Raw genomic sequence first — 26,197 nt, forward strand, 5'->3', positions numbered from 1 at the left:
ATTTTTAGTATAGCCACTCTGAACTAAGCTTTGCTTTACTTGTTTAATAGCAAGGAAAAAACAGAAGCAATATAGGTTCCCCCCTCCCAATGAGTATATTAATTTTAAATGAACAAAGACTTCATAAGCTTTGGAACTTTACAGGAACCTTTCTGAAAATTCTACATTCTCCCCTGAGCCATAAGCACTTCAAAAGTCTGTCAGGTAGACTGTGGTGCTAGCCTGAACTGCCACTGTTGCTATTGAATTTTAACCAGCTCTAGTATTTGCATACCGTCAACCAAATGAATCCTTATGGGGCAATAGCTGTAGCATGCACAAGCATCTCTGGAAGATTAAAGGTTTTCAGCTCCTTCAAGATACTTAACACAAAGTTAGTTGTATCTGGATCAAAAAAACCCTCCTCAATAAGGTTCTGTTTTCAAATCTATTTATCCAATGTTCTGTATATTGTAATAAGAGACTAGTTGTTGATGTCTTGTCCATTCTGTTTAATTTCTGAAATTAAATATTTGTTTTTAAATTTGTTTTCATTTGTCTATACTGACATGTTCTAGGAAAAAAAACCCAACACTGCTAAAATTGTCTGGTCAGAATATAAATAACAGAAAAAGGCTGATGCTAGGAAAATACATAGTAGCCAGATCCCTGCTGTTTTTATTAAGCTTTCCCCTTTGGATTGTCTGTGAGGTACCACTTTTTCCCCACCATTACTTCAGGAGATAATAGCACAAACGCCAAAAAATTGAATATACACAGAGGTCAGGTTTTGAAAGGATTGTCAAATATCTAAAACTTTAGAACAATCCCGAGTAACAAAGAAAAATCCTATTGTCTATGGCAACCATATTTTTTGAGTCCTTGTGTGAGTTCTCAATACTAAAAAATGTGAAAAAGGAAGAGGGATCCCCTTTAGCCACCCAAAAGGCTGTGCTGGAGGTCATGGGACAAATATAATGTTGGATGAGAAGTATAATAAGGAGGAGGGTTTAGCAAAATTAAGAGAAAACATTGGCTGGCTGCAACCCATTCCTTAGAAGGATTCCATAAAAGAGTCTCTATCTTGAAGAATCTTTTACAGAAATCTTCCAAAAATACTATTATTATTTTCTGCTTTATTTAGTGTAAATAGGATACCTCTTTCTGTAATTACTTTTACTATCTATTTTCTGTTACTACCCTCATCAGTTTTCTCCGTGAGTGTGTCAGCTGTAGCCACTAGGTTTATGGGTCCCACCGTTTCATTTAATGCTTTTTAGACCATGTTCTGTTGTTAACATTAATGTTAAAGCCCATATCACTTATTGCTTTATATACTATGTCAGTTATCAAATGAATTACTGGTAGTTCTGTCTGTTATATTTGTATTCCAAGCTCAGGGCATCATACAAAGTTCTCTTCCCATTTCAGTCCTTCTTAATAATTCTGGAAGGTAGGCTATGTTGAGATAGTGACTAGCCCAAGGTCACCCAGTAAACTTCATGGCTGAGTGGGGATTTGAGCCCATATCATCTGAGTGCTAGTCTGACAGGCCAAGCAGTATACCATTCTGACTCATCCATGGTAATCTTTCTGTCTTGAAAACTCTTGAGTTGCTGGGCTAGCAGTATGTACCCATGGGATTGCCTCTCCCAATACATTTCTCAAAGAACCTTACACTCAGTCAGTAACAACTTATCAGTGATCCCTGACATGAAAGTTGTCCTCAACCAAGGCTAGAGCCTTTTTGGTTCTGGCCGTGCCTTGTGGAAATTTTGGTCAAGTAAAACCTGGGCCCCTACGAGATTTAGCACAGTTTCTCAGGGCCTGGAAGTTGGAGCTGTTTCAACAGGCCTATGGTTGAGGCAGTAGCAGTATCCGTCTAGTAGGTCTCCTCCTCCACTTTTCCTCTGTCCCTTTTCTTTCCTTAACATCAGACGTGAATGAATGATGATTTTGAGGGTACAATTTAACTGTTAACCCTATTAGAGGTAAAAGCACCGAGCCTTGGATGACCATATTTTATTGATTTTATTGTTACCATTCAGTGTTGGAAACTGCCCTAAGCCTGCAAGGAGAAGGGTGCCCTATACATTTACATAAATAAATCGGATGTTCTCGATAGCATGCGGGTGAGGAATGGACCTATGTTGATTTCAACTCTCAGGACCATCCAAAAGCAGCTGTACCATCATCCCCAACAGCAAGATTTGACCAATTTGGCTGACTGTCCTGAAACTAGTTGTCACCTGAGGGCAGGACCAGTGATGCTCAGAGTCCCATAACCAAAATAACAACACAAACACTCTTGTCTGTGGCATAGCCAAACCGTTTTATTGACTAAGGATGAAAAGAAGTGTGAGGCACAGCATTGGATCTGACCTGTACACTGGGCAGCCCAAGTGCTGTCCCCCATTGAAACCTTCCTCCAACTCATCCTGTTTATTGGATTTATTACTGTATATTGTTGTTTTTATGTATCAATAGTGGTTTCTGCTGGGCTTGTAATTATTGTTTTGCGACAATTACATTTTGCAAATGAGTATTGGCAAATAGCGATTCGGTGATTATCAGCACATTAGCTAGGGCCTACATCATCTGGGCAGAAAAGCAAAGTATTGGGAACAACCAATGAGTAGTAGTGAAATAATGTATGTTCTTCCTCTTGATCTTTGCATATGGCATAAGTTGAAGAATCTCTTTTTTCCCCACCAGTATTATTACTACCTCCTCCTTCTGTGATACCCTTATTTAAATTTATGCTCTTTTCCCTTGGTGCTGGTTGGTAACTTTCCATTATAATTATACATCATCTTCCATGAATGAGCTGGTCCCAGACTCAGATGAAGAGTGCTTTTATAGCTTTTGCTATCCATTCCAAAGGGAATGCCAGTTTTCTAAGAAGGGAAGAGGGCATAACTTTCAAATGGCACATATTTTTTTTAAAACTCAGTTTTAAATAAGGTGCAGCACAACAGAATCTAGTAAAATTAGCCACGCTGTATGCAGCTGTAGTTTCTTTGTAGGCCCCAGGGCTTCTGCATCTTCACTCACAGTGAAGGGAATTTGGTTATCTAGGAGCAGCTTCTTGTACCTCATTGGGTTCTGACAAAGCAGAAGCAATCTACTGCTTTTCTAGATCCAAGAAAAGGGAGCCAGTGTGGTGCAGTCATTAGAGGGTCACACTAAGATCTGGGAGACCCGGGTTCAAATTCCCAGTCTGCCATGGAAATTCACTGGGTGGTCTTGAGCCTGGCACTATCTCTCACCCTCACTTACTTTACAGGGATATTCTGAGGATAAAATGGAGCAGAGGGGACTGGTGTAAGTTGCTTTGAGTCCCTTTTGTGGAGAAAAGCAAGATATACCGAATACTCGCGTATAAGCCGAGTTTTTCAGCCCTGTTTTAAGGCTGAAAAATGCCCCCTCGGCTTATACACGAGTCATGGCTTACCAGCTGGCTCTTCAGGCCTCTGCCGAGGTTGGGGGCGTGGCCGGGACGATCTCCCTGCGGTTGCACAAGCCGCTTGTTGCTACCCTCCTCCTGGGCTTCCTCAAACCCTGGGAGACAGAGGGAGCTCCTTATTTGGGCAGTGACATCAGGCAGAAACATCAGGCAGGAGTCACTGCCCAAATTAGGAGCTCCCTCTGCTTGCCTGCTGGGTTTGACCAAGCCCAGCCAGCCCGCAGGCAAAGGGAGCTCCTTATTTGGGCAGAGACTCCCCCTGATGTCACTGCCCAAATAAGGAGATCCCTCTGTCTGTCAGTTGGCTGGGCTTTGGCAGGCAGAGGGAGCTCCTTATTTGGGCAGTGACTCCCCCTGATGTTACTGCCCAAATAAGGAGCTCCGTCTGCCTCCCAGCTTCCCACCCTCGGCTTATATGCGAGTCAATAAGTTTTCCCAGGTTTGGGCAGTAAAATTAGGTGCCTCGGCTTAAACACGGGGCGGCTTATACACAAGTATATACGGTAAGTATTTAGAACAAATAAATGTGTTCAGATTTTAACACATTTCCTGTTAGCATTACATATTAAACATCTCCAGTGTTAGGTGATAGAATGTATGCCTGTTAACAAGTGTATTCATTTGAGTTGCACATTGAAATCAATATTGCATCTCTTGCTACCTGACAGTTCCATAATTTTGTTTAAACAAAATGACATATGTCCAAATCTAAGGCTTAGATCTCTTATTGTCTCTTTTGTAGGTAAATATGCAGAAGATATATTTGGTGAACTTTTCAATGAAGCACATAGTTTTTCCTTCAGAGTGAACTCCTTACAAGAACGTGTGGACCGTTTGTCTGTCAGTGTTACACAACTTGATCCAAAGGAAGAAGAACGTAAGTTGCGGCATGGTTTGTGAATAAAAGTGTACCACTGATGTCTTAATATTGGGTAGGGTTTCTACATATAAGCATCTTCTCCAATAAGAGACTCACACCAAAAATTATCAACCATTTTTCCCATTAGTGTTCTTTGAGTGTGGATTACTGCCGTTCTCGTTAACAAACTGTGCACATTTTCAGATATGTTTGTCAGGTGTTTCTCTCAAACATGTTGATGTTATAAATATCTATATTATGATACAGCTAAAGGTGAAATCCCAGTCCCCTGTTTTGCTCAAATAACACTAAAGCTCAAACGGTGGGTATTTTCAAAGGATTAGCAGCAAGCAGGTGAGAATGCTGAACTCTTTTCACAGATTGTTCTTGCACATCTTTGTTATGCTCTTTCAACCCATGGCTATTTTCCTCATCTTCAATCCAGGCTCCAAGCAGGAGAAATAAAGGCAAATCACCCTTTAGGGGAAAACACCCTTGAGGTAGCATTTGCAAGGGAGGCTCAGGTTAGAGCATCCCCCCTTTCTCTGTCAGCTCTCCCTTACAAGTGGCCTGTCCTACTTTTCTTTAGTTTGATCAAATGCTGGGAACATTGCTTTTTCAGGACAAGTGCAGACCAAAGAATCATATGGCACCTTACCTTAACATGTCTCTCATTAGTATTTTCCCATAAAGCTAGATAAAATTCACTATAATGTCTGCTTCTGTCAAACCCATCAAATAAGTTACTCAGCTTTATACTGAAGAGAAATGGCTTTTAACAGATCTGAAGCTGCCTGATCAGTGTTCAAACAGAGTAGTAAATCCTACTTAGCAAAATTTTGTTGTTTTGCTTTTCAACACCCAGAGTCCTAATTTTTATGGTGACATAATCTGTGAGTCTTGTTTCAAATTGGCACCTATTCATTCTATAGCTGCCGTTTGTTCCACCGTCTCATAACTTGACACTACCAGATCTTACATTAATGGTTTGTTCACCTCAGGCTTAAAATCGCACACTTGCTTTTAAATAAAAGGGTCTTTTATTGTCATTTCACAAAATAATTTTAAGAACATGTGCAGCTGTAGACAAATACAGGAGAATTTTTAAAGGTGTGGTTCAGTATTGCTCAGGCTACCCTTAACAAGCCAGTTCTCTCATTCAAAAATATGTGCACTCAACAGAACTTATTTATTTATTTATTCGCTTTGGTAGACACTCTTGTCATATATGCAGAAAGCACTAAGAGCCTCTCTGGAAATACATTATTGCTAACTGTAAGACTGCAGCTAGTATTTATCTTTAGTTCTCCTCATATATTAAGTTAATTTATGTGACTGCAGTGGTGGACAGGTTACATCTCTCTAGAGATGGATTAAAACTGTGATGTTTCCTAGTCCTAAATATTAGAAGTCTTGATTCATCTTTGTAAAATAATGTGAGAGAATTACAGCTGTGAACACAGGATGTAATTTTCAGAGCTTTGGCTCTTTAATAAATTTGCAGATTTCTCTACCTCTGTGATGGCAAGTAACTTCTTAGGGAGCAGCTGAGAAATGAATATGAATCTGTCTTATGACAAGTCAGACCAGTGGATCCATGTAAAACTGCATATTTAGATTGGTAGCTGCTCTCCAAAGCATAAGGCTGTTATTTCTGTCTCATGTTTATTTATTTATTTATTTATTTTATTAGATTTTTATACCGCCCCATCCCCGGAGGGCAAAATGTTGGCAGACAGGCAGAGTAAGAGTAGACATCTAGGCAGTAAACAAGACATTCTGGCATATGTAAGACCTGGGAGATACTGCTTGTTGAGAAGTTTTGTCTTTAAAATGTTACAGCAAGATTCAGGCCAAATTTGATAAGGTTGGGATCATGATTGAATTTCCCTTCTCTGTTAAATAAGGAGAAGCCCAATTTCGATCATGGTTAGAGCACCAGGTGGAAGGAGTTTAATACTCTTTCCTCCCCACACATGAACTTTTCACACTTTAAATGGGCCTCATGGGTATGCTATTTTAGAAGAAAATATGTTTTCTCTACTAGGCAAATAACACCTCCAGAGGCATGGATTTACATTGAGAAAAGGGTTAAATTCTCTTCCTTGCCACCATCATTGCCATGCTCCCAATAGAAAGATGGTTTCTTCCTCAGCTGTTTATAAAGATGAGAGATTTGATGATGGATCTCTACTGTCCCATCTAATTTGACAGTCTAGATGAATGAATCTTGAGAGGACAAAGTGAAGAGGAAGCTTGACACATTGCACACATATATATGAGTGAACATAGCCAATATGTGTAGAGGTGGAGTGAGAGAATAGGCTGGTGGAAACTGAGAGAAGGCCCTCTGAGTAGTGGCACTAAAACTCTGGAACTCTCCCCTCAGGTTGAATTGCTTGTCCCCTTGTGCTGCCATTTTCCGCCAGCGGGTGAAGACTTTTTTTGTTTCACTTGGTATTCCCTCAGCGATCCTTCCTTCCTGCCCAATGTTTTAACAGTTGTTTTTGCCATTTGTACATATCTTAAGCTCTGGGTTTAACTTGTTTTAATGTTTTTGTATGTTGGTTTGCATCGTTTTTAAGATGAAATTTCAATTTGTACTTTTTGTTAGCTGCCTTATAATAATGTGCTACAAAGGCTGGGTATTTACTATATGTGATGAATGGGGAGGTAAAATATTAGGAAGTGAAATTCTAGCTATTTTCGTTAGTTGTAATTTTGTTACCCACAGTGTGATGGGAAATTGGAAGAGATTTTAGTTTGAATAGGAAGAAAATTCTAGATTTGCAAATTATCTTCTGCATATGAAACACTCTAGAAAATAACTTAATTTGGAAATAAAGATCAACACAAAAATGGAAAACAAAAAGGTAGCTAGACTGAGGTCATGTTTTGAAATAAAACCCTGGAGAAATTGTGGGGGGAAACAAAGTAAGGAGGGGAAGTAGAAAAAGTGCTGTTGCAATAGGTAGCACATGGCACCTTTTTAGAGCATTGGAAACCAGGCAGATAGTGAGCATTGTGGAGAAATCTGTGAATGGATATTCTAGACAGCAGTCAGTAGCTAGAAATTAAAAGATAAATACCGTATATACTCGTGTATAAGTCGACCCGCATATAAGTCGAGGCACCGAATTTTACCACAAAAAACTGGGAAAACTTATTGACTCGCGTATAAGTCGAGGGTGGGAAATGCAGCAGCTGCTGGTAAATTTCAAAAATAAAATAGATGCCAATAAAATTGCATCAATTGAGGCATCAGTAGGTTAAATGTTTTTGAATATTTATTTCAAAGAAAAACAGTAAACTGGCTCTGTAAGTGGAAAAGAGGGTCAACAAGAACAATATGGTATCAACAATAACTTTAAAAGTACAAAAACCTTAGCTCAACCAGCAACCAAGCTAAAAACAAGAGTTAAATCATCCTTCAAAACTGGATTCCTCATCATCTTCTGTATGTCCAAATGTAACTAACTTAGATTTTAAGAGGGATATTATCAGAAATGAAAAATCTTCTAATTAGCTTCCATTGTGGCAAACAATGTGGGGATGGGGCATCCACTTTTGGGGGTCAATAACTTTGGATCCCCCCTGACCCAAACTTTCACCAAACCTGGCTGGTATCATGAAAGAGAGCTCTCCTGATGAGACCAGCCGGGAGTTCTCTGACAATAGTTGGTTCAGAAGAGGTCCAAAGTTATGAACCCTCAAGGAAGGGTAGCAACCCCATCTACTAATAACTCCCATTGAAAATAATGGGGAATGGGGAGGGCACCTCCTTTGGGGGTCCATAACTTTGGACTCCCTAGAACCAAACTGTACCAGACTTGGCTGGTATTATCAGGAGGGGATGCTTCTGAGGGGTACCCTGAAATTTTTTGGTGCAGCTAGCATAAAAACTACGCCCCCTGCTGGCTGGCAAAGTAAAAACACACAAAAAAAGATTAATGACCATATAAGAATTAGGGGAGCTTTTTTTTCCAGCATTAAAATGATGCTGAAAAAATTCGACTTATACATTGTAGTATACTCACGGATTATGAAGGGTCAAAAAAGGCTTAGGAGTCTCAGCTGAATCTGGGAAGCCCATGTGGAGGAAAGATTTGTCCATCTTGCTTAGTTTGCGTTGTTTCTTATTCCACTTCTAGTGACTCTTTGTTTGTTTGTTTGTTTGTTTGTTTGTTTCTTTCTTTCTTTCTTTCTTTATTATTTATCCATCCATCCATCCATCCATCCATCCATCCATCCATCCATCCATCCATCCATCATCCATCCATCCATCCATCCATCCCTCCATCCATCCATCCATCCATCCATCCATCCATCCATCCATCCATCCATCCATCCATCCATCCATCCATTCATTCATTCATTCATTCATTCATTCATTCATTCATTCATTCATTCATTCATTTATACTTTAGATTTATTAAACCGCCCACCCCTGAAGGGGACTTAAGTTTTGCCTCCCTATGTGAGCACATTGAGCATGAGCCAAAAGAAGAAATAATTCCAGAAAATGTAGATGAAGAGCATGTGGATTATATGAAGCCATTAAAACTGACAACTAGACACCAAATTAGATTTTATGAAGATACTAAGATGGAGAAATAGTCACCAAACTGACTCAATTTCTGCTAAGTAATCAATACCCCCACTTCACTATGTCAGTAGCAACTTTTTGACCAAAATTTTAAGACAGAATCAACTGAAATTTGTATATTCTGAATTTTAACTGTTTTTATTTAAGTATGTGCCCTTTAATTTTATCTATGTAAAACTGAATGAATGCCAATGAAATTTGAACATGAATGTATTCTGATTTGCCACATGAGGACCTGATCTACCAGGCTGCCCAAGAACAATGAGGCTAAAACTGGTGCAGATACCACAGATGCTAGCCTCTGTCCAAGCTCTGGAACTGTTCTGCAGGCTAATCCTTCCTTAATATATTTGATAATAAAGTCCAGTCAGTTTCTCATGCATGTGGCAACTAGTTTTTAAAAACTACTCAGTTGCTCCATGTGGCTTCAAACATTGTCGGGAAGTGATGCTTCAGGCCTCTCTCCCTATCTGTTTAGCCCAAAGAAGGGACAAATGGGCTCCCCCTGCACTTGTTTCCAGGGGTGAAAACGGTGCAGGAGGAAAGTCTGAAGCCCCTCTTTTCCCACTTGCAGTGTTTAGAAGTCTGTAGAACAGTGGAGAGGTTTTTAAATATCAGTCCCCTCAAGAATGTGTGACTAAGAGCTGGGTTGAGATGCATGTTCATGTATATGTGTTTTGGCCTTCAGACACTGTAAAAAAAGGGCCTGCAGAGTGGATAGTTGAATCGGTTACAACAGATAATTATACACATACTAAATAAAAATCATCACCACTGTAAATTTTATATTTGAAACAAATTTGAGGCAGCAGCCTCAGATTCTTGGTTTTGTGTACCATTTTGTTATGCTCCTGAATGCAGTAATGTGACATTGTTACTTCAGATTAAACAATGGCTCTAAAACGGGAACTTTTGTTGCTTTCTAGCCAAAAGATTGTTTAAGGTGGGGTGGGGTGGGGGAGAGAAGAGTTAGTAGAGTGGGAGAATAAATTTTCCTTCAGTTCTGAGACCCCTATATGTTTTCATGTGCTTCTTCAAGAGTGATTTAAAAATATCATAGACTGAACATTGCTGTGGGAACTGTTTGGACTGTGATATGTTACAGATCCCCATAATGAAGTGTATATGAAATATGTAGGGATCCTAGAATTGAATGAAAATTAATTACCTCACTACATCAGTGGTCTCTTGCCTTTTTACTTCATGCTTTGTGTCCTTTTTCTTGCCACTGTACTGTCTGTTTATTAAATTATTTTATGCCACCTTTTCTCATGGCAACTTACAAAACATAATTAAAAACATCACAATTTAAAATATACAACATAAAACCCTCAAATATCCCCCAGATGCCTGTACCCTATACCTCATTAAAACCCCTAATGAATAAAATAGCCTTCCAGTATTGCTTAAAAACTTTGAGATGTCACCCCCTCACTTCCTCAGGAAGTGCATTCCACAGAAGCGGGAGCTCTAACAAGGCAGGCTATCTTAAGTAGGAGAGCAGCTAGTAGGTGACAACCTCAGGTGCCTAGCTGATGCACAGAGACATGTGAGAGAAGACAGCCTTTTAGATATGTGGGTCCCAGACCATAAAGGGATTTTATAGGTCATAACCAGCACTTTGAATTGGACTTGGAAACCCTCTGGCAACTAATTGAGATATTTGAGATAGTCAATATCATCTTGTAGCAGCCAAAGCTGTTTCCTACTATATTATTTCAGCCTTGTTTGTGGCTAATAGTCTTCAATAATGTTTTTGAGTATCTGCAGTGCAGTGCAATGCAGAGTTACTCCAGTCTAAGACTATGGATATAAATTTCCTTAGACTAGAGTAACTCTTCGTGGGTTTATACTGTAAGTTCAGAAGGCTTTCAGAAGGAAGATTCTCAAAAACAGATATTAAGTACAGTAAAATAATCCAAAAATAGTTTATGAATGCACTAGTCAAGTAAAAATATATCTGATAATAGAACAAAAAGTCTCCCATGGTCCTACTAGGGAAACACTTTTTATGAATTGTGATAAGGCATTCCACAGTTGAGTTCTCTGCACAATGAAATCTTTTTTTTTCTGTTGTGAAGTAGAGAATTGTGAAGTAGAGTGCTTAAATAATAAAAGGAGGGGAAGCTAAAAGGATATGCTAAAAGAAAAAAACTAAGGTTAAAAAAGGAGTCTAATACTTATCTAAAATTTTAAAACTTATCTTAAAATGTGGAGGTGCTCAACAGATAACGACTGCTCCTAAATGTCATAGCATTTTCCAGTTTGCATGTTCCTTAATTTTAACATCTTAATGTTTATTTATTGTTTTAAGTAGGTTGGTTGACTATAAGAATATAAGAGCCCTGCTAGATCAGACCACTGGTTCATCTAGTCCAGCATCCTGTTTCACACATCAGCCAACCCATTACCCTGGATGGCCAAAAAACAAGACACAGAGGCCAGTGCCTTCCCCTGATGTTGCTGTCTAGCACTGAGTTTCAGTTGTTTACTGGATCTGAGTGTAGAGGTTTCTGTGGAGGTTCCCTTTACTAACCACTGGTAGACGTATTCTCCATGAATCAGTCAAACTTCCCCTTTTAAAGCTATTTGTGCCATCACTATCTAAGTAGCAGTGAATTCCAGAATTTAATTACTTGTTAAATAAAGTTCTCATCAATATCATTGAGTTCTAGTATTATAAGAGATGGAGAAGAAGCTCCCTCTCTGCTCTAGACAAGATTTTATATATCTCTTTCATATCCCACCTAAGGTTCTTTTAAAACAAAAAAATCCCAGACCCTTACACATTTCCTCATAGGAATGGTGTTCCAACCCTTTAATCATGTTCTTTTATACTTTCTCCACCGCTGCAATATCCTTGTAGAGATACATTGACCAGAACTGTACATAGTATTCCAAATGAAGCCACACCATGGCTTAAAAGAGAATTACAATATTTGCAATTTTATTGTCCGTCTTTTTCCTAAAAAAAACCATTATAGTTTTGGGTCAACATTTTCATTCAGCTATTCAGTATAACCCCAAGATTACTTTCAATCTTTGTCTTTGCCAGTTCAGAACCATTACAGTAAACAATTTTTTTCTATGAAAAAGTAATTTTCCAGGGTCCTTGTTCTTTTCCAACATCATTTGTAGGACACTAGTAATCTAAATGTTAATATCCCTTTCAGTTTCATTACAGGATATAACAATGAGGAAAGCTTTCAAAAGTTCCACAACTCAAGATCAGCAGCTTTTTGACCGTAAGACTCTTCCAATTCCATTGCAAGAGACTTATGATACGTGTGAACAGCCTCCTCCACTGAACATACTTACACCTTACAGGTAAGTGTGAAAAATACACAAAGTATTTTATAGTTTGCAAAACTTACTTATGTGTTCCCGAAGGCTTTCACAGCCAGAATCAACTGTCTGTTGTGGTTTCTGGGCTGTGTGGCTGTGGTCTGGTAGTTTTTTTGTAGTATTTTGCCTGCTTTTATTGCTTGCATCTTCAGGCATGTCATGGTGCAATGTGCTTCTCTCCATGGCACAATGTGGAGTGATTGTGTGGTAGGGTATATGTTTTGTCCACCTGACAGGAGGTGAGGCACATTTGCAATCACATTTGTAACTGCATTTGCAATTGCAGTTGTATAACTCATGATGATTAATGAATCTAAGTATTTATTTATCACGCGCCTTTCATGCTGAGTCTCAGTGCAGAATTCAGAATAAAAAATAACGCAGCCATAAAGCATTAAGACACCAAGTGAAAAGTACAATTGGACTAGTATTACAGAATGACTAAATGATGTGAACAACAACTGTCTAGACCAGCGATTCCCAACCAGGGTTCTGTGGTACCCTGGGGTGCCGTGAGCATGTCCCAGGGGTACTGCGGCAATGCTACCGGCCCCCCTCACTTTTGCAGTGTCTCCTGCTGGCACCAGCAAGGATATGGAGCTGGCCCAGGGGGCAGGGCCTGCCACAAGGTCAGCAGCCACTTCCTACCCTCCATGCTTCCCTTCATTTTGGGAGGGAAAGGTGGGGGGTGGCAAGTAAGGGAACTGGGAAGGGAAGGTGGGGGGAGGATGGCAGGGGTACCGAGAGATATGAAGAGTGAGGACATCGAAAACACTGGAAAACACTGGTCTAGACCAGGGGTAGGGAACCTGTGGCTCGAGAGCCGCATGCGGCTCTTCTGCCCTTGCACTGCGGCTCCACGAGCTGAGCGCCCGGCTTCATCCTAGCCCGCCCTGCAGGCCAAGCAGGCGAGCGCCCTCAATACCTCGCGGACGCCTGGTGCCAGCTCTTCTCTCCAGCCCGTCTTGTTTGAGTGGGGCTGTATCTTGTTTGATGGTGGAAGGGCTTTCCCAGTGGCTGAGCAAGGAGCTTCGAATGACCGCTGGCCCCATCCTTGCCCGCCCTGCAGGCAGCAGGGTGGGTGCATCCATGCGCTTCTCAGAATGAGTGGAGAAAAAGGTAAAAAAGCCCAATATATACAGTGTTATCTTTATTTTAAATGTCAAAAATTATTTGCGGCTCCCAGTGTTTTCTTTTCCCGTGGAAAATGGGTCCAAATGGCTCTTTGAGTGTTAAAGGTTCCCTACCCCTGGTCTAGACAGTAAATAGTGGAATTACAAAGGTAGAAGACTGTACACTAAAAGTAGGATGATACCTAGAATAATTATTGCGGTGGATTACAATCCTGTTCCATTATGAAGATTCACTCTTGGATTGTTCCATTCTACTACAGTTCTAATCTCTTTGTAAAAGTATTTCTAATCAGTTAAGGGGGTCTTAAGTAAGAATTGGGTTAACTATCAGGAAAGACAGAATCAGATCCTTGTGGCTTAACTATTGTGGATTTTATTTCTAGTGGTTACTAGGTTAAATAGATATTTTAGGGTTATATTTGCTTGTACATTCAACATGCCAGCCTTGTCATAATTTCTGTTTTTCATTAAGAGATTTAATGTGAGTGTGTAATTGTCTGCTTCATTGGACCCTCTGTTATGGCTGGTCTTCGTTCCTATGATTTAAGTAAGTAGGGAAAATATCTCCTGCAGGTGTGTAGTTTTGTAGCATGTATTTTCTTTAACCTTGTTCCTTTAGCCCCAAAACCAAAACTCAATCTGAACTACGAAGGGAATCCCCCACTTCCTATCGTATTATTTATGTTAGGATACAGCCCTAGTCCGTACATTAACAATTTGAGATATGCCAATGATTCCACATTACTAGCAAAAATAGTGAAGACTTAAAATGACTACTGCTGAAAGTTAAAGTACCAAAGCAGGACTACAGCTGAACATCAAGAAGATAAAGTAATGACCGCTGGAAAATTACTCAGTTTTAGGGTGGGCAGTGAGGAAATTGAAATTGTTGTAGACTTGTTATTCCTTGGCTCATCATCAACCAAAAGGCAGACTTCAACCAAGAAATCAGAAGGAGATTGAGGCTGGGAAAGGCAACCATGAAAGAGGTAGAAAATATCCTTGAGTTAGAGGATGTGTCACTTCCATCCAAGATCAAGTTAATTCATGCCATACTATTCCTTGTTACTGTGTATGAGTGTGAAACTGGGACAATGAAGAAAGCTGACAGGAAGAAAGTAGATTCCTTTGAAATGTGGTGTTGGAAGAGAATGTTATGGCTACTATGGACTCCCCCCCAAGCCCTCCCCCCAAATAAATGGGTACTAGATTAACTCAACTATCCCTAAAAGCTTAAATGGCTAAAACTGAAGATGATGTACTTTGGTAACATTATGAGAAGACAAGAGTCACTGGAAAAGACAATAATGCTAGGAAATGCTGAAGGCAGCAGGAAAAGAGGAAGACCCAGCATGAAATGGGTTGACTCTATAAAGGAAGCCACAACCCTCAGTTTGCAAGTTCTGAGAAAGGCTGCACACAACAGGATGTTTTTTGCAGCTGCTCTGTTGGAATAAGCATGCAGCTGGGGCACCAGAGAGCTGTATGGGGTGGTGGCTGGCTTCCCTAAACCTGACCTGCCTAGGGAATTAAGAGGAGGTGGTGGAGGTAGAGGTACAGGTGGAGGTAGAGGTTGCCGACCCCTCGTCCCTCCTACCCCTCCCCCAGGTTGGTGGGTTGGGCTTCTCAAAAGGGCTGCTGGCTACCCCCCTTCCCACATGAAAACCTGGGGTGGGGCCCAAAGCATGACTCAACATGCTTGGATCTTCACAGCTGGCACTGAACCTTCCCTTGGTTGAATTCCCAATAGACAAGCTGGGACCCATCCCTTTTAACAGGAAAGCAATATTTTGAGGGGTCACCCTGAGGTTTGACTTATGGGTGAATGGTGACCATCCAGACTTGGTCATGGATAAGGTCCCAGCGCACAGTTTCATCATGGGATGCACTTTTCCTAAAGTCTTCATCATAATAAATGGTAGCAGCATGCCCTGCTATGGATCAGGCCCATAAGACATTGCACATATGGGCTGTGAGATGCCAACCTCTGTTGGGGTAGGCAGCGGAGATTAAAACCTGATACTGCCCATAACCATACATCCAGTTATCAAAGGGGCGCTCTGCCTCCTTCTTTCTGGGCACCTTGACAGATTTTCCTGTAACCCCATGGAACTCATCAGGCTTCAGAAGGGAAATGATATCCATATAATAGTCATCTAACGGCTTCTCCCTAAGTTTGAAAAGGTAGGTGAGATCTGGGAGGGTCTCTGGCCTTACTTTCCCCAGAGTTGTGTGCGAGGGCTGGGACCTGGTCCCACTGTCAGAGTTGGACCTTCTATGCCTGGCTAACCAGTGAGGAAACCCAGGAACATCCACCCCCTCTCCAATAAGAGCTGCTGGTGTGGACAGTGTCCTCCTCTGAGGAAACTCAGTGGATGATGAGCTGCTGGGGGATCGACGACAAGAGCGGTGGCATGACCTCTTGTGTTTCCGGTGATGATTGTGAGCTCTGGCAGGAGCCTCGATCCCAGCACCTGCTGATGGGCTGGGGATCTCACTGCAGTCTAAAGGACCCTCCCACACGCCCAGGCTGGCATCCTGCCCCCTTGCTGTGGAGCCCCTCTTGATTTTCACTCAGGGGTGGAGCAATATGCTTTGTCATTACTTCATCATTAGTGTATAGTTTTCATTTGTTTTCCTGAGAGGTGCTTTATTGTAGACTGTAATGCATTTTCTTAGAAACGGAAATATGTATCCTCTGTCCCTGTATAATAAGGCACTATTACATTACGTACAATAAATGATTACCATGACTGTTCTGTTATTTGGGGAATTTGTAGCAAGCAGCCTCTTGGTCTAATGATGTCTTTTCTGCTAAATCAATTTCCTTCCTTAATTTGGAGATGCAAGACCTATGATCTGTTTGCTGGTATATGCTTTCCCAAAAAGCCATTCTATTTAACAATAAAACGTTGATACACACTGCCTGTACTTAGTCATTTAATATTTTTCTTGAACCTTAGAGATGATGGAAAAGAGGGTTTGAAGTTTTACACCAATCCTTCATATTTCTTTGATCTTTGGAAAGAAAAGATGTTGCAAGATACAGAAGACAAAAGAAAAGAAAAAAGAAAGCAGAAGGTATTATACTCCTTGACTGTGAATTATTTACGCCTTAAAGGGTGTTCTTTTGTTCAGAAAGTTTGAACACGTAATAGAGAAAATGTGAAAGTTTTCCTGTCGTGCAATTGCACATTTTCAGCGGTAAAACACTTAATAACAACAACAACCTTTATTAGGCATATAAAATAGGCTCCAGAGCATTACAGACATTTCTGAAGTACAAATCAAAAGTACATTCAAAATACAGAGAAACTGCTTAATCCTAGCATTGGAAAAATTACTTAGAAAAGTTCTGTCACTTCTGTAGAAAGAGGAATGTTGCTACTTTTTCCATGAGCACAGCATCTGTATTATTTAACAAAAGCTCCACAACAGAGTTGTCAGAGTCTCTTTCAGATTTGTCTAGGACCAGCCTAGGAGAGAAATTCCTAATACCCACATATCTTGGACAGTCAAGTATAATGTGAGCAAGAGTCTGCACTTGGTTTTTACAGTGTGGACAGACTTGATCCTGGAGAGGAATAGATAGGTAGCGACCCTTTGTAATGGACGATGGAAAAGTTTTGCATCTGGCCCTTGTAATAATCCATCTCTGTTGGGGTTCAGTTAATAATTCAAGATATTTGGCTATGCGTCCCTGTTCCAGTACTATTCTGACAGAGAGGGGTGGGCACGATTTATTTGCTTGCCCCAACAAGATATGGTATTCCTGTTCTAGAAGTCTGCTTTTTAAGGTTTGCAGAATCTCTCTGGGTGACAGCATACAGAGATCTTCCAGTATTAAACCCAGAGAGTAGATTTTTGATTTAAGAAGTTGATACCATTCGGAGGCAAATAGGTCTGGGCACACAATGTATGTTAAACAGCGCTCATCAGAGTTAAAACATAGTTTGATCCAATATTTGAATGTGTTCAGCCATGCTCTTGTTTCAAGTAGGTTCTGACCAGTTTCTAAGCATAGTACAGTAAAACACTTCTTAAATTTAAGAAGCAGCTTTATACTAGTCCACTGCTGTCATCCCTGACTGGCACAGTGCTCCAGGGTTTCACTGAGTTTCTTACCAAGCAAGAGGTGGAAGAGATTAAACTTAGTCTCATATGTATGGAAAGCATGTCTCTGCTATTTGCGGCCTTTGTAGAACACCTTTTCTTCAATCTGGGCAGGTAACCTAATAATTACAGAACATTGTAAACCTGTGTTCGTGTGTGTTATAAAATTGTGCTGATAAGCAGTATTCTCTATCTTGAGTTATGTTTGTGTTATAATTAAGATTTTTGTCTTGTGATATGGCAGACCTTACTGTGGTGTTTTGAAAAGAACTGTTTTAGTTGTCAGTTTGTCTTTATGGGTTTTTTTTAGCAGAAGAATTTAGATCGTCCTCATGAACCGGAAAAAGTGCCACGGGCTCCCCATGACAGACGGAGAGAGTGGCAGAAGCTAGCCCAGGGTCAAGAACTTGCTGAAGATGATGCGAGTCTCTTGCACAAGCACATTGAAGTCGCTAATGGCCCTGCATCACATTTTGAGACAAGGTGTCCTTTTGGGGTTTTTATGCTCCATCTTTTTAAAATAGCTGATCAGTGTACATATGTGGCATAACCTAAGAGTCTTGTTTGTAAATCACAATTATAAAAACATAAACACGAGTCATGTGGTATTTAAAAGGTATTCAAAGTTTTTCCCAGGGTTTAAAATGCAGTTTTAGGTCATATTTTGAATTGGTTTATTTCACAGACAAAATATTAAAGAGCATTTCTACTTGCCAAACTCACTCCTGCTTTTCTTCATAGCGTCTTAGTTTTTCTTCACCCATCTTTCCTGGTTCAGTCAATAGCTTTTCAAGCTCCACTTTAACCAAACCCTGTTACCCTTCCCTATTGGTAGTTATCACCAGCAGCACCTTTGGGTCATCCTCTTCCGGGTCCAAATGGGATGCTGCTTGCCTGCATTTGCTTGAGATGAGCCCACTGTGTCTTCCCACATCTTCCTGCTGCATTTATAATTCCTCTTCTGTTGATCATCTCCTTCCCATTTCCTTTAGTGTCTGTTGCTTTGTTGTCCATTTGCCGCTAATTGTTAGCCATCCTGAGCCTGGCCTTGGGCTGGGAAAGGGTGGGATATTACATTTTAATAAAATAAAAATAAATTGCTGTTTCAGATCTGTAGAATCATCGCATTATATCTGGTATTAGAAACACTGAACCTAGCACAATGTACTCGTTTTTTCTAGAGTGCCAAAGTTTAGCACAGACTGACGTGACAAATACTACTAATCATTTCATATTACAACTATTTCTCTTGCTGTGTACATATTGGAGCAATCCAATGATTTTTGCTAATTTCTTTGATCTGTTTAAGGGATGAAAGTAAAAAGAGAAAGAAAAATGTAATAAATTAACATGACTTGAGCTTGGGATTTTTTATATATATATACAGACCTCAGGCATATGTGGAGCACATGGATGGACCTTACTCCCTTTCTGCATTGCCATACAGCCAGATGACAGAACTACTGAACAGGGCAGAGGAACGTGTATTAGTGAGACCACATGAGCCACCTCCGCCACCACCGATGCATGGAGGTGGAGATGTGAAACCCATTCCACCCTGTGTCAGGTAAGAAACACTGAAATTATCATTGCATGAGATTTTTGCTGAAAGAAAAATATTCCCTTTGTAGGTCTTTGTTTCCGAAAAGTAGCATACCAGAATAAGGAATGCACAAAATGCATATTCACCAGGGATTTTGATGTATCATTTTTGTGACTCATACTTTCAAGATTGTATGTGTTTCAATAATGCTGTTGTTTGAAAAGAAAACTTCAAATGCCCTGCTAGGGCACACAACATTATTTGTATTAGCATTTTAATGACCCTGGACTTCAAAAAATACTAAAACATTTGTTGGATAAGATGAACATTCCAACCTGTAGCTGCCAACTACAATTGTTCAGCACATTTATAGATTATTTGTGTCCTATTTATAAAGTTCTATTCAATCTGTATTTTAAAAGGACTGTTAGCATTGTTTTATCCCCCAAGTTGCTCCTTTTCAGTCTCTGTGTAGACTTGGCCACATGACAGAACTTGTTTCATTGTAATTATAAAAGGTGAAAGTTTATATAAGACTGTTTCAATAGATAGAAATGTGAGCATTTACAGGAGAATGATTGAACTATTTTTGCACTAACACTCAAAAATTTTCTGGTACTGATAGAAAAAAATATAAATGAATACTATTTATACATGAATAATGGCTTATCTTCACCCTTCTGGTTGTAACCCCGTGTAATGTCTTTTATTTTAGCTCCACCTCAGGTTTGATTGAAAATCGCCCTCAGTCACCTGCTACAGGCAGAACGCCAGTGTTTGTGAGTCCTACGCCGCCGCCGCCGCCACCTCCACCTCTTCCGTCTGCTTTGTCTACTTCGTCATTAAGATCTGCAATGACTTCCACTCCTCCCCCTCCAGTGCCACCACCTCCACCTCCTCCAACAGCTGCTTTGCAAGCTCCTGCTGTACCACCACCTCCAGCTCCTCTCCAGATTGCTCCTGGAGTTCTTCACCCTGCTCCTCCTCCAATTGCACCTCCTTTAGCCCAACCCTCTCCTCCAGTCACTAGAGCTGCCCAAGTGTCTGAAACTATTCTAGTTCCACAAGGTGAAATGCAAGGACTTCCTCCTCCACCGCCTCCACCTCCACTGCCACCTCCTGGCATTCGACCCTCATCACCAGTCACAGCTCTGTCTCACCCTCCCACAACCATTGTTCCTGGCCCTCATGTTCCAATAATGCCTCCCTCCCCACCGTCTCAAGTCACTCCTGCTTCGGAACCCAAACGCCACCCATCAACACTTCCTGTCATCAGTGATGCCAGAAGTGTCCTCCTGGAAGCACATTTAAAAGGTATTGAAGCTTATCTGTGCATTTCTGGATTGAAGCAAAGGTATTACTCATGATAATTTGCCAAAATTATTCTTTTTTGACAGGTTTAATATTCTTCATGATTTCGGGCAACAGTATTTCAGACATTCCACTGAGTTGTATTCCAGTGAAAGCTAGCATGGTGTAGTGGTTAAAAGCAGGTGGACTCTAATCTGGAGACCTAGATTTGTTTTCCCATTCCAACATATAAAGCCTGCCTGGTGACCTTTTGCTAGTCACAGTTTGTTCAGAACTCTCTCAGCCCCACCTACCTCACAAGGTGTCTGTTGTGGGGAGAGGAAGGGAAGAAATTTATAAGCCACTTTACAGGAGAGAAAGGAAGGGTATAAATCCAAACTCTTCCTCCTCCTTCACCAGATAACTTGTTTTCTAGCTCAGCTTCTTCTCTCCTGGTAGAGCTCAGAAGTTAAATGATTTTATGAAAATGTTAGCTAAAGAGGTTTGAAAAGTGAGGTTATATAAGTATTCTGTACACATATTCCTATTTAAATTAAGCCCCAGTGATTAAGAAATTCAGTAGTGTCATTGAACCTCAACATGAATCTATCATATATGAGGTATTTTCCTCCAGACTTTCTCTACGAATCTGCACATTTTCTAATTAGTGAATTGAAGGTAGTGTTTGGCACCTTTTTAACATGGGCAGCACAAGCTAATTGACTTTTATGTTAATCTTTTGACATTACCTGCAGGAAATGTTTGTAGCTAGTAAAAAATTGCAAGAAAGGCTATATCTCTCAGTTGACACTCAGCAAAAAAGAGAAGCTAAAAAAGGATGATAATTTACATTTTCCTTTGTATATACACTGTAAAGCTTTATCATTTGAGCTAAGGGCTTAGTAAGAGCTTTAGAGATGCAAAGTATTTTCCATGCAAGCTGGGAACAGTTTGGTTAGATACACAGCTGGTGTAATGGAAGTCTGAATCACTGTTTCAAAGATCAGTTTTCAATCGCAGTTCCAAGTAAATTTAATAGCAAAAACTGGTATATATGATGAAAGAGTAATTAAAATACTCTTTATCATTAACTTACTCTAAAACGGTCAAAAAAATTGTTAACCTGTTTTACCAAAACACGAGTTGCTACAATTAACTTCTTCCCGCAAGCAACTCTAACCAATCTTTTTTTAAACTAACCTGTAAAGCCCTCCATGGTCTGGAATCAACATACCTTAAGGACCACCTCCTTCCATAAGATCCATACACCCGGTCATCTTTGCAGGCCCTGCATTAGTTGCTCTCGGCATCTGAAACTGGAGCCATGGCACCTTCTATCACCAGCAGGTGGAGACTTCTTGTTTTGTCTGGCACGCCCCCATTAATGGTTACTGGCCCTCCTTATGCTTATGAATTTTAATTGAATTATTTTATAATTATTAATTGTTTAAATGTTTTATTTATTTATTTATACATGAAATTTAATTTTAATGTTTCTTAAATGACAAACATGATATTGCATTAATAAAGAGCGGTTGGTATCTGATGCATTAAAATGTTTTCCATCTGATACATTATTATATGGTTGAACTTAGAAGACAAATAAAAGGGGAATGAAAAGTCCAGAAGGATGGTTGTAGTATTTGTTCATGAAAAATATTTCCTAATGCATACTGGAATTATTATTAATCTTTAATATAAGGAAAGCTTCAGTTATAGTAAAGGCCCTTGTGTACTTATTTCAGTTAGAACAATAGATTAGCAGCAATTTGCTGACTTCTACTTAACGTTGAAATTCTTTTTATGATGGAAAAGTGAATAATTCAGTGTACTTGTTTAGTATTTCAGTTTTTATGTAGACCAATCTACATGAATCAATTGGAAAAATTTTAAAATTATTAATGGATGAAATCCCCTTGTCTCAAATCACTAATAATTTTCCACTTGCAAACAGCAGCTGCAAATACATGTGGAGGGGGCGGGGAATGTGTACCCACATTCTTTTTCTTCATCTTTGAATTAATTTATTTTTCAAACTTTTAAATAGTCATATTATCATTATTATTATCCTATAAAGGTAAGCAGGGGCGTACGTAGGCAAACTGGCGCCCGGGGACAAAACCTGAGTTTGGCGCCCCCCCCCCCCGCCTGGCGTATGGGCGGCCACCCTCCCCCACCATGACCAAACAATGATTTTTGTACCAGCTCACAAAACACCTCCCACTCCCATCAAAACATACATAGCTCTCTCCCCACCAACTCTTTTCCTAATTTCCTAATCACAACAACCCTATGAAGTAGGTTGTTAGCCTGAAAAACAACTCCAAGCCAGTGCAAGTGGGTATTAAGCATGTAAATCTCTCACAAATCACCCCCAGCAAAACATTTACCAAACAAATGTCAGCATCATCTCTCACAAAACACCTCCAGTGGAATCCACCCCCAAACAGCATCACTTTCAATAGTGTTTAAACTAGGGAGCTCAGATTCTTCTTTTAAATCCATCTTAAAGGGAGAATCTGGGGACCCCAGTTAAAACAAAATTGAAAGTGATGCTGTTTGGGGGTGGATTCTCCACCACCCTGAAACAGCATCACTTTTGAGGATTAAAGATTCAGATGAAACAAATAGCAGATTTGGCTGGAATCTGGGCAAATTTGGGCACATTCGAACAGAAATTGTCCAATTATTTCCTGCCCAAATATGAACAAATGCAAATGCAAGGTATTTGGGTTTTGGGGGGTATTTTTGGTGTTTTTTTGGCCTGCAGGCAGCGCATTTTTAAAGCTAGCGGCCCCATGATTTCAGGGCATCATCCAGAGACTGCCCTGATGATACCACCCGGGTTTGGCGATGTTTGGTTCAGGGGCAGCAAAGTTATGGATGCCCAAATGGAATGCCCCCATTCCCATTGTTTTCAATGGGAACTAACCTGAGATGGGGGCTACCCATTTGAGGAACCATAACTTTGGTCCCCATGAACGTAACTTCACCAAACTTGGCTGGCATTATAAGAATAGTTATCAGATGATACCCTGAAAATTTGGTGTCACTAGCTTTAAAAATACATCCCTTCCAGGCACCCCAAGAAATTTGCCTAAGATTCTTTGTTTTGCAGTGACTTTGCTCCATTGTAGCTAATGGGGAATTTCTGAGGCAAGCTGCACATTTTTGAAGATAGAGGCACCAGACTTTCAAGGTGGCTCCAAGAGGCCTTGAGTAATAGCACCCAAGCTTGGTGAGCTTTGCTTCTGGAGTGTGGGGGGGAGTTGAGAGAGTTCTGAGAGAACTCAGCCCACAGGCTGTCATGTACAGGAGCGGGGAAACAAAATAAGCCTTTTGGGGCCCCATAAAATTGAACCCCCAGAAGCAAAGGTCTACAAACCTGGATGCTATTACCAGGAGGCCCTCCTGGAGACACCCTGAAAGTCTGGTGCCTCTATCTTCAAAAATGTGCAGCCTGCCTACACACTCAGAAATTCCCCATTGGCTACAATGGAGCAAAATCACTGCAAAACAAAGAATCTTGGGCAAATTTCTTGGGATGCCTGGAAGGGATGTATTTTTAAAGCTAGTGACACCAAATTTTCAGAGTATCATATGTTAACTATTCTTATGATGCCACCCAAGTTTGGTGAAGATATGTTCAGGGGGACCAAAGTTATGGTTCCTCAAATGGGTAACCCCCATCTCCTGTTAGCTCCCATTGAAAACAATGAGGATGGGGGCACCCCCTTTGGGGGTCCATAACTTTGCTGCCCCTGAACCAAACATCACCAAATTTGGGTGGCATCATCAGGATAGTCTCTGGATGGTACCCTGAAATTTTGGTGCCGCTAGCCTTAAAAACGCGCCCCCTGCAGGCCGGAACGTGAAAAAACACTTTAAAAATTAAAAATCACACAAACGACCCTGAAATGTTGGCGCCCCCCCACGTGACCAAATGGGGGCGCCCGGGGACAAAGGGTACCCCCTGTCCCTAGGCAGGAACGCCACTGAAGGTAAGTATTTTAAAGTACTTCATCCATTTTGGCTGGAAAATATTTGTATACTTTATTCTTATGTGTTGTTTTCCCATCTGAAGAAACACATTTAAAAATAACATTATTTTAAAACTTCACAATATTACTTACCAATGTAAAGGTCTGGGACTAGGGAAGTCACTTCAAAGTACAGTTGAATATTTGCTTATACCAATCTAACTGTAAAAGTTCATAGTAGTAATTGTGCTTTATGAAGCAGTCTGAGGGCCATATTATATGCAGCACCATCCCCAGATACAAACCTGTGGATGCCACAGCCATTTTAAAGCCTAATGAGGCACTTTTAAAATGTTGACAGGGCCCAAATCTGATTTGGCCAACAGTGCAATGGGATCAGGTGCTCTTGTCTGTCTGTCTGTCTGTCTCTCTCTCTCTCTCTCTCTTTCTCTCTCTCTCTCTCTCTCTCTCTCACACACACACACACGGTATATATCTTTTAAAGTGTGGAAACAGCTGTTCAGGTCAGGAGAGACAACCCGCTGCAGGCCTTCATGGCATTTTAAAATAATCTCATTAGGCTTTAAGACAGTGGTGGTCTCTGCGGGCCATTTAGTTTAACCCTAAAGTATTCTGTAATGCTGATCTAAAATAAACCAAGTGAGCTTATTCTGGCATGTGTAATACATGAAGCCTGACACTACCACTATTTTCCCTTATGTTTTAGGTATTCAGTTGCGAAAAGTTGAAGAGCAACGTGAACAAGAAGCTAAACATGAGCGCGTTGAGAATGATGTTGCCACTATATTGTCTCGTCGTATTGCTGTGGAATATAGTGATTCTGAAGATGACTCGGAGTTCGATGAAGTGGATTGGTTGGAGTAGAATGGATATATACTACAAACATGAATGCTGATGTCCATTGTGGTGCTTGTTCTTTGAAAATGTTTGGTCATTTCTAGTATTTTCTTTATATAACCCATGTTTTTCTACTTTTCAGTTCACAGAATGTTAGCACATCTTTGAAACTAAATGTTTTACAGTGATGCAGCTCTTTGGGAGAGCATAATTTGTTCCAGTAGACCACTAAGTATTAAGCATGGGCAGCTGTTGGTAGAATAGCAGATTAAATTTTTTGGCATATCTTTAACTGTGCACTTTGTGAATTTTAAGTTATGAAGATGATTAGGACTGAAGTTTCAAGGGCAGTATGTACTAATGAGCCTTATTACACTGTTAATGATTCAAAAACAGGGAAAAGAGGGTATGATCCATCAAACTGCAGTTTCCTGTGCCATCCATGGAACACAAGCAGGAGAAAAACGTGGTGGATTACACCCTCACTATCATGTTTCCGCTATCTGAGTAGGTACATCTTGTTCTAGCAGTACTGGACCCACTGAAAGAAAATGAAATTAGGGTCTTTGAGAAGTTTTATTGTTGTTTTTATTAAATAATTATGGCCTTATTTGAATGTTTTGAGATTTTTCTCCCTTCTTTCCTGGTACCTATTGTGTGATACTATTTTGCCTGCTTAAGAGTTTGATTTCCATTTACCCACCCTGTGTAACTTATGTAACTGTTAAAAATAACAGTTTGATTTAAATAAACAATTTGTTCTAAGTGTTCCTAGCTGTTGATTTTTTCCCCCAGCTCACAGTCACCTTAAACTCAGAACATTAATTAAAAAAAAAAGGGTGGGGTAAGTAAATTGCATTATCTTGGTAATTTTACAAGGTCCACAAAAGCTCCTTATTTCTGTAGTTTTCATATCCAGAAATAAATGTATTTGAGTTTGTTTTTTAGATTATTTGATGGTGCATTTTATAAATACCTCTCCTGCCTCCATGATGAGGCTGAGGGTCCAGCAGAGGGAGAAGCTG

General features: G+C 40.3%; 1 protein-coding gene across 2 annotated transcripts in view; it reads left to right on the forward strand.

Moving 5' to 3' along the window:
* WASF1 (WASP family member 1) overlaps window positions 1-25,942 on the forward strand; it is a 68,757-nt gene extending 42,815 nt beyond the window's left edge. The window contains exons 4-10 of one of the 2 annotated variants that reach the window (XM_048492880.1): window positions 4,188-4,322; window positions 12,084-12,237; window positions 16,352-16,469; window positions 17,815-17,984; window positions 18,889-19,068; window positions 19,760-20,358; window positions 25,042-25,942. In XM_048492880.1, coding sequence (XP_048348837.1) covers window positions 4,188-4,322; window positions 12,084-12,237; window positions 16,352-16,469; window positions 17,815-17,984; window positions 18,889-19,068; window positions 19,760-20,358; window positions 25,042-25,199 — 1,514 coding nt within the window. In that variant the 3' untranslated portion in view covers window positions 25,200-25,942. Of the gene's footprint in view, window positions 1-4,187; window positions 4,323-12,083; window positions 12,238-16,351; window positions 16,470-17,811; window positions 17,985-18,888; window positions 19,069-19,759; window positions 20,359-25,041 lie in introns of both variants that reach the window. The other variant, XM_048492870.1, reaches the window with a different exon arrangement.
* The last annotated feature ends 255 nt before the right edge of the window (window positions 25,943-26,197 follow it).

This window comes from Sphaerodactylus townsendi, linkage group LG01, assembly GCF_021028975.2.
Source record: "Sphaerodactylus townsendi isolate TG3544 linkage group LG01, MPM_Stown_v2.3, whole genome shotgun sequence".
Lineage (NCBI taxonomy): Eukaryota > Metazoa > Chordata > Lepidosauria > Squamata > Sphaerodactylidae > Sphaerodactylus > Sphaerodactylus townsendi.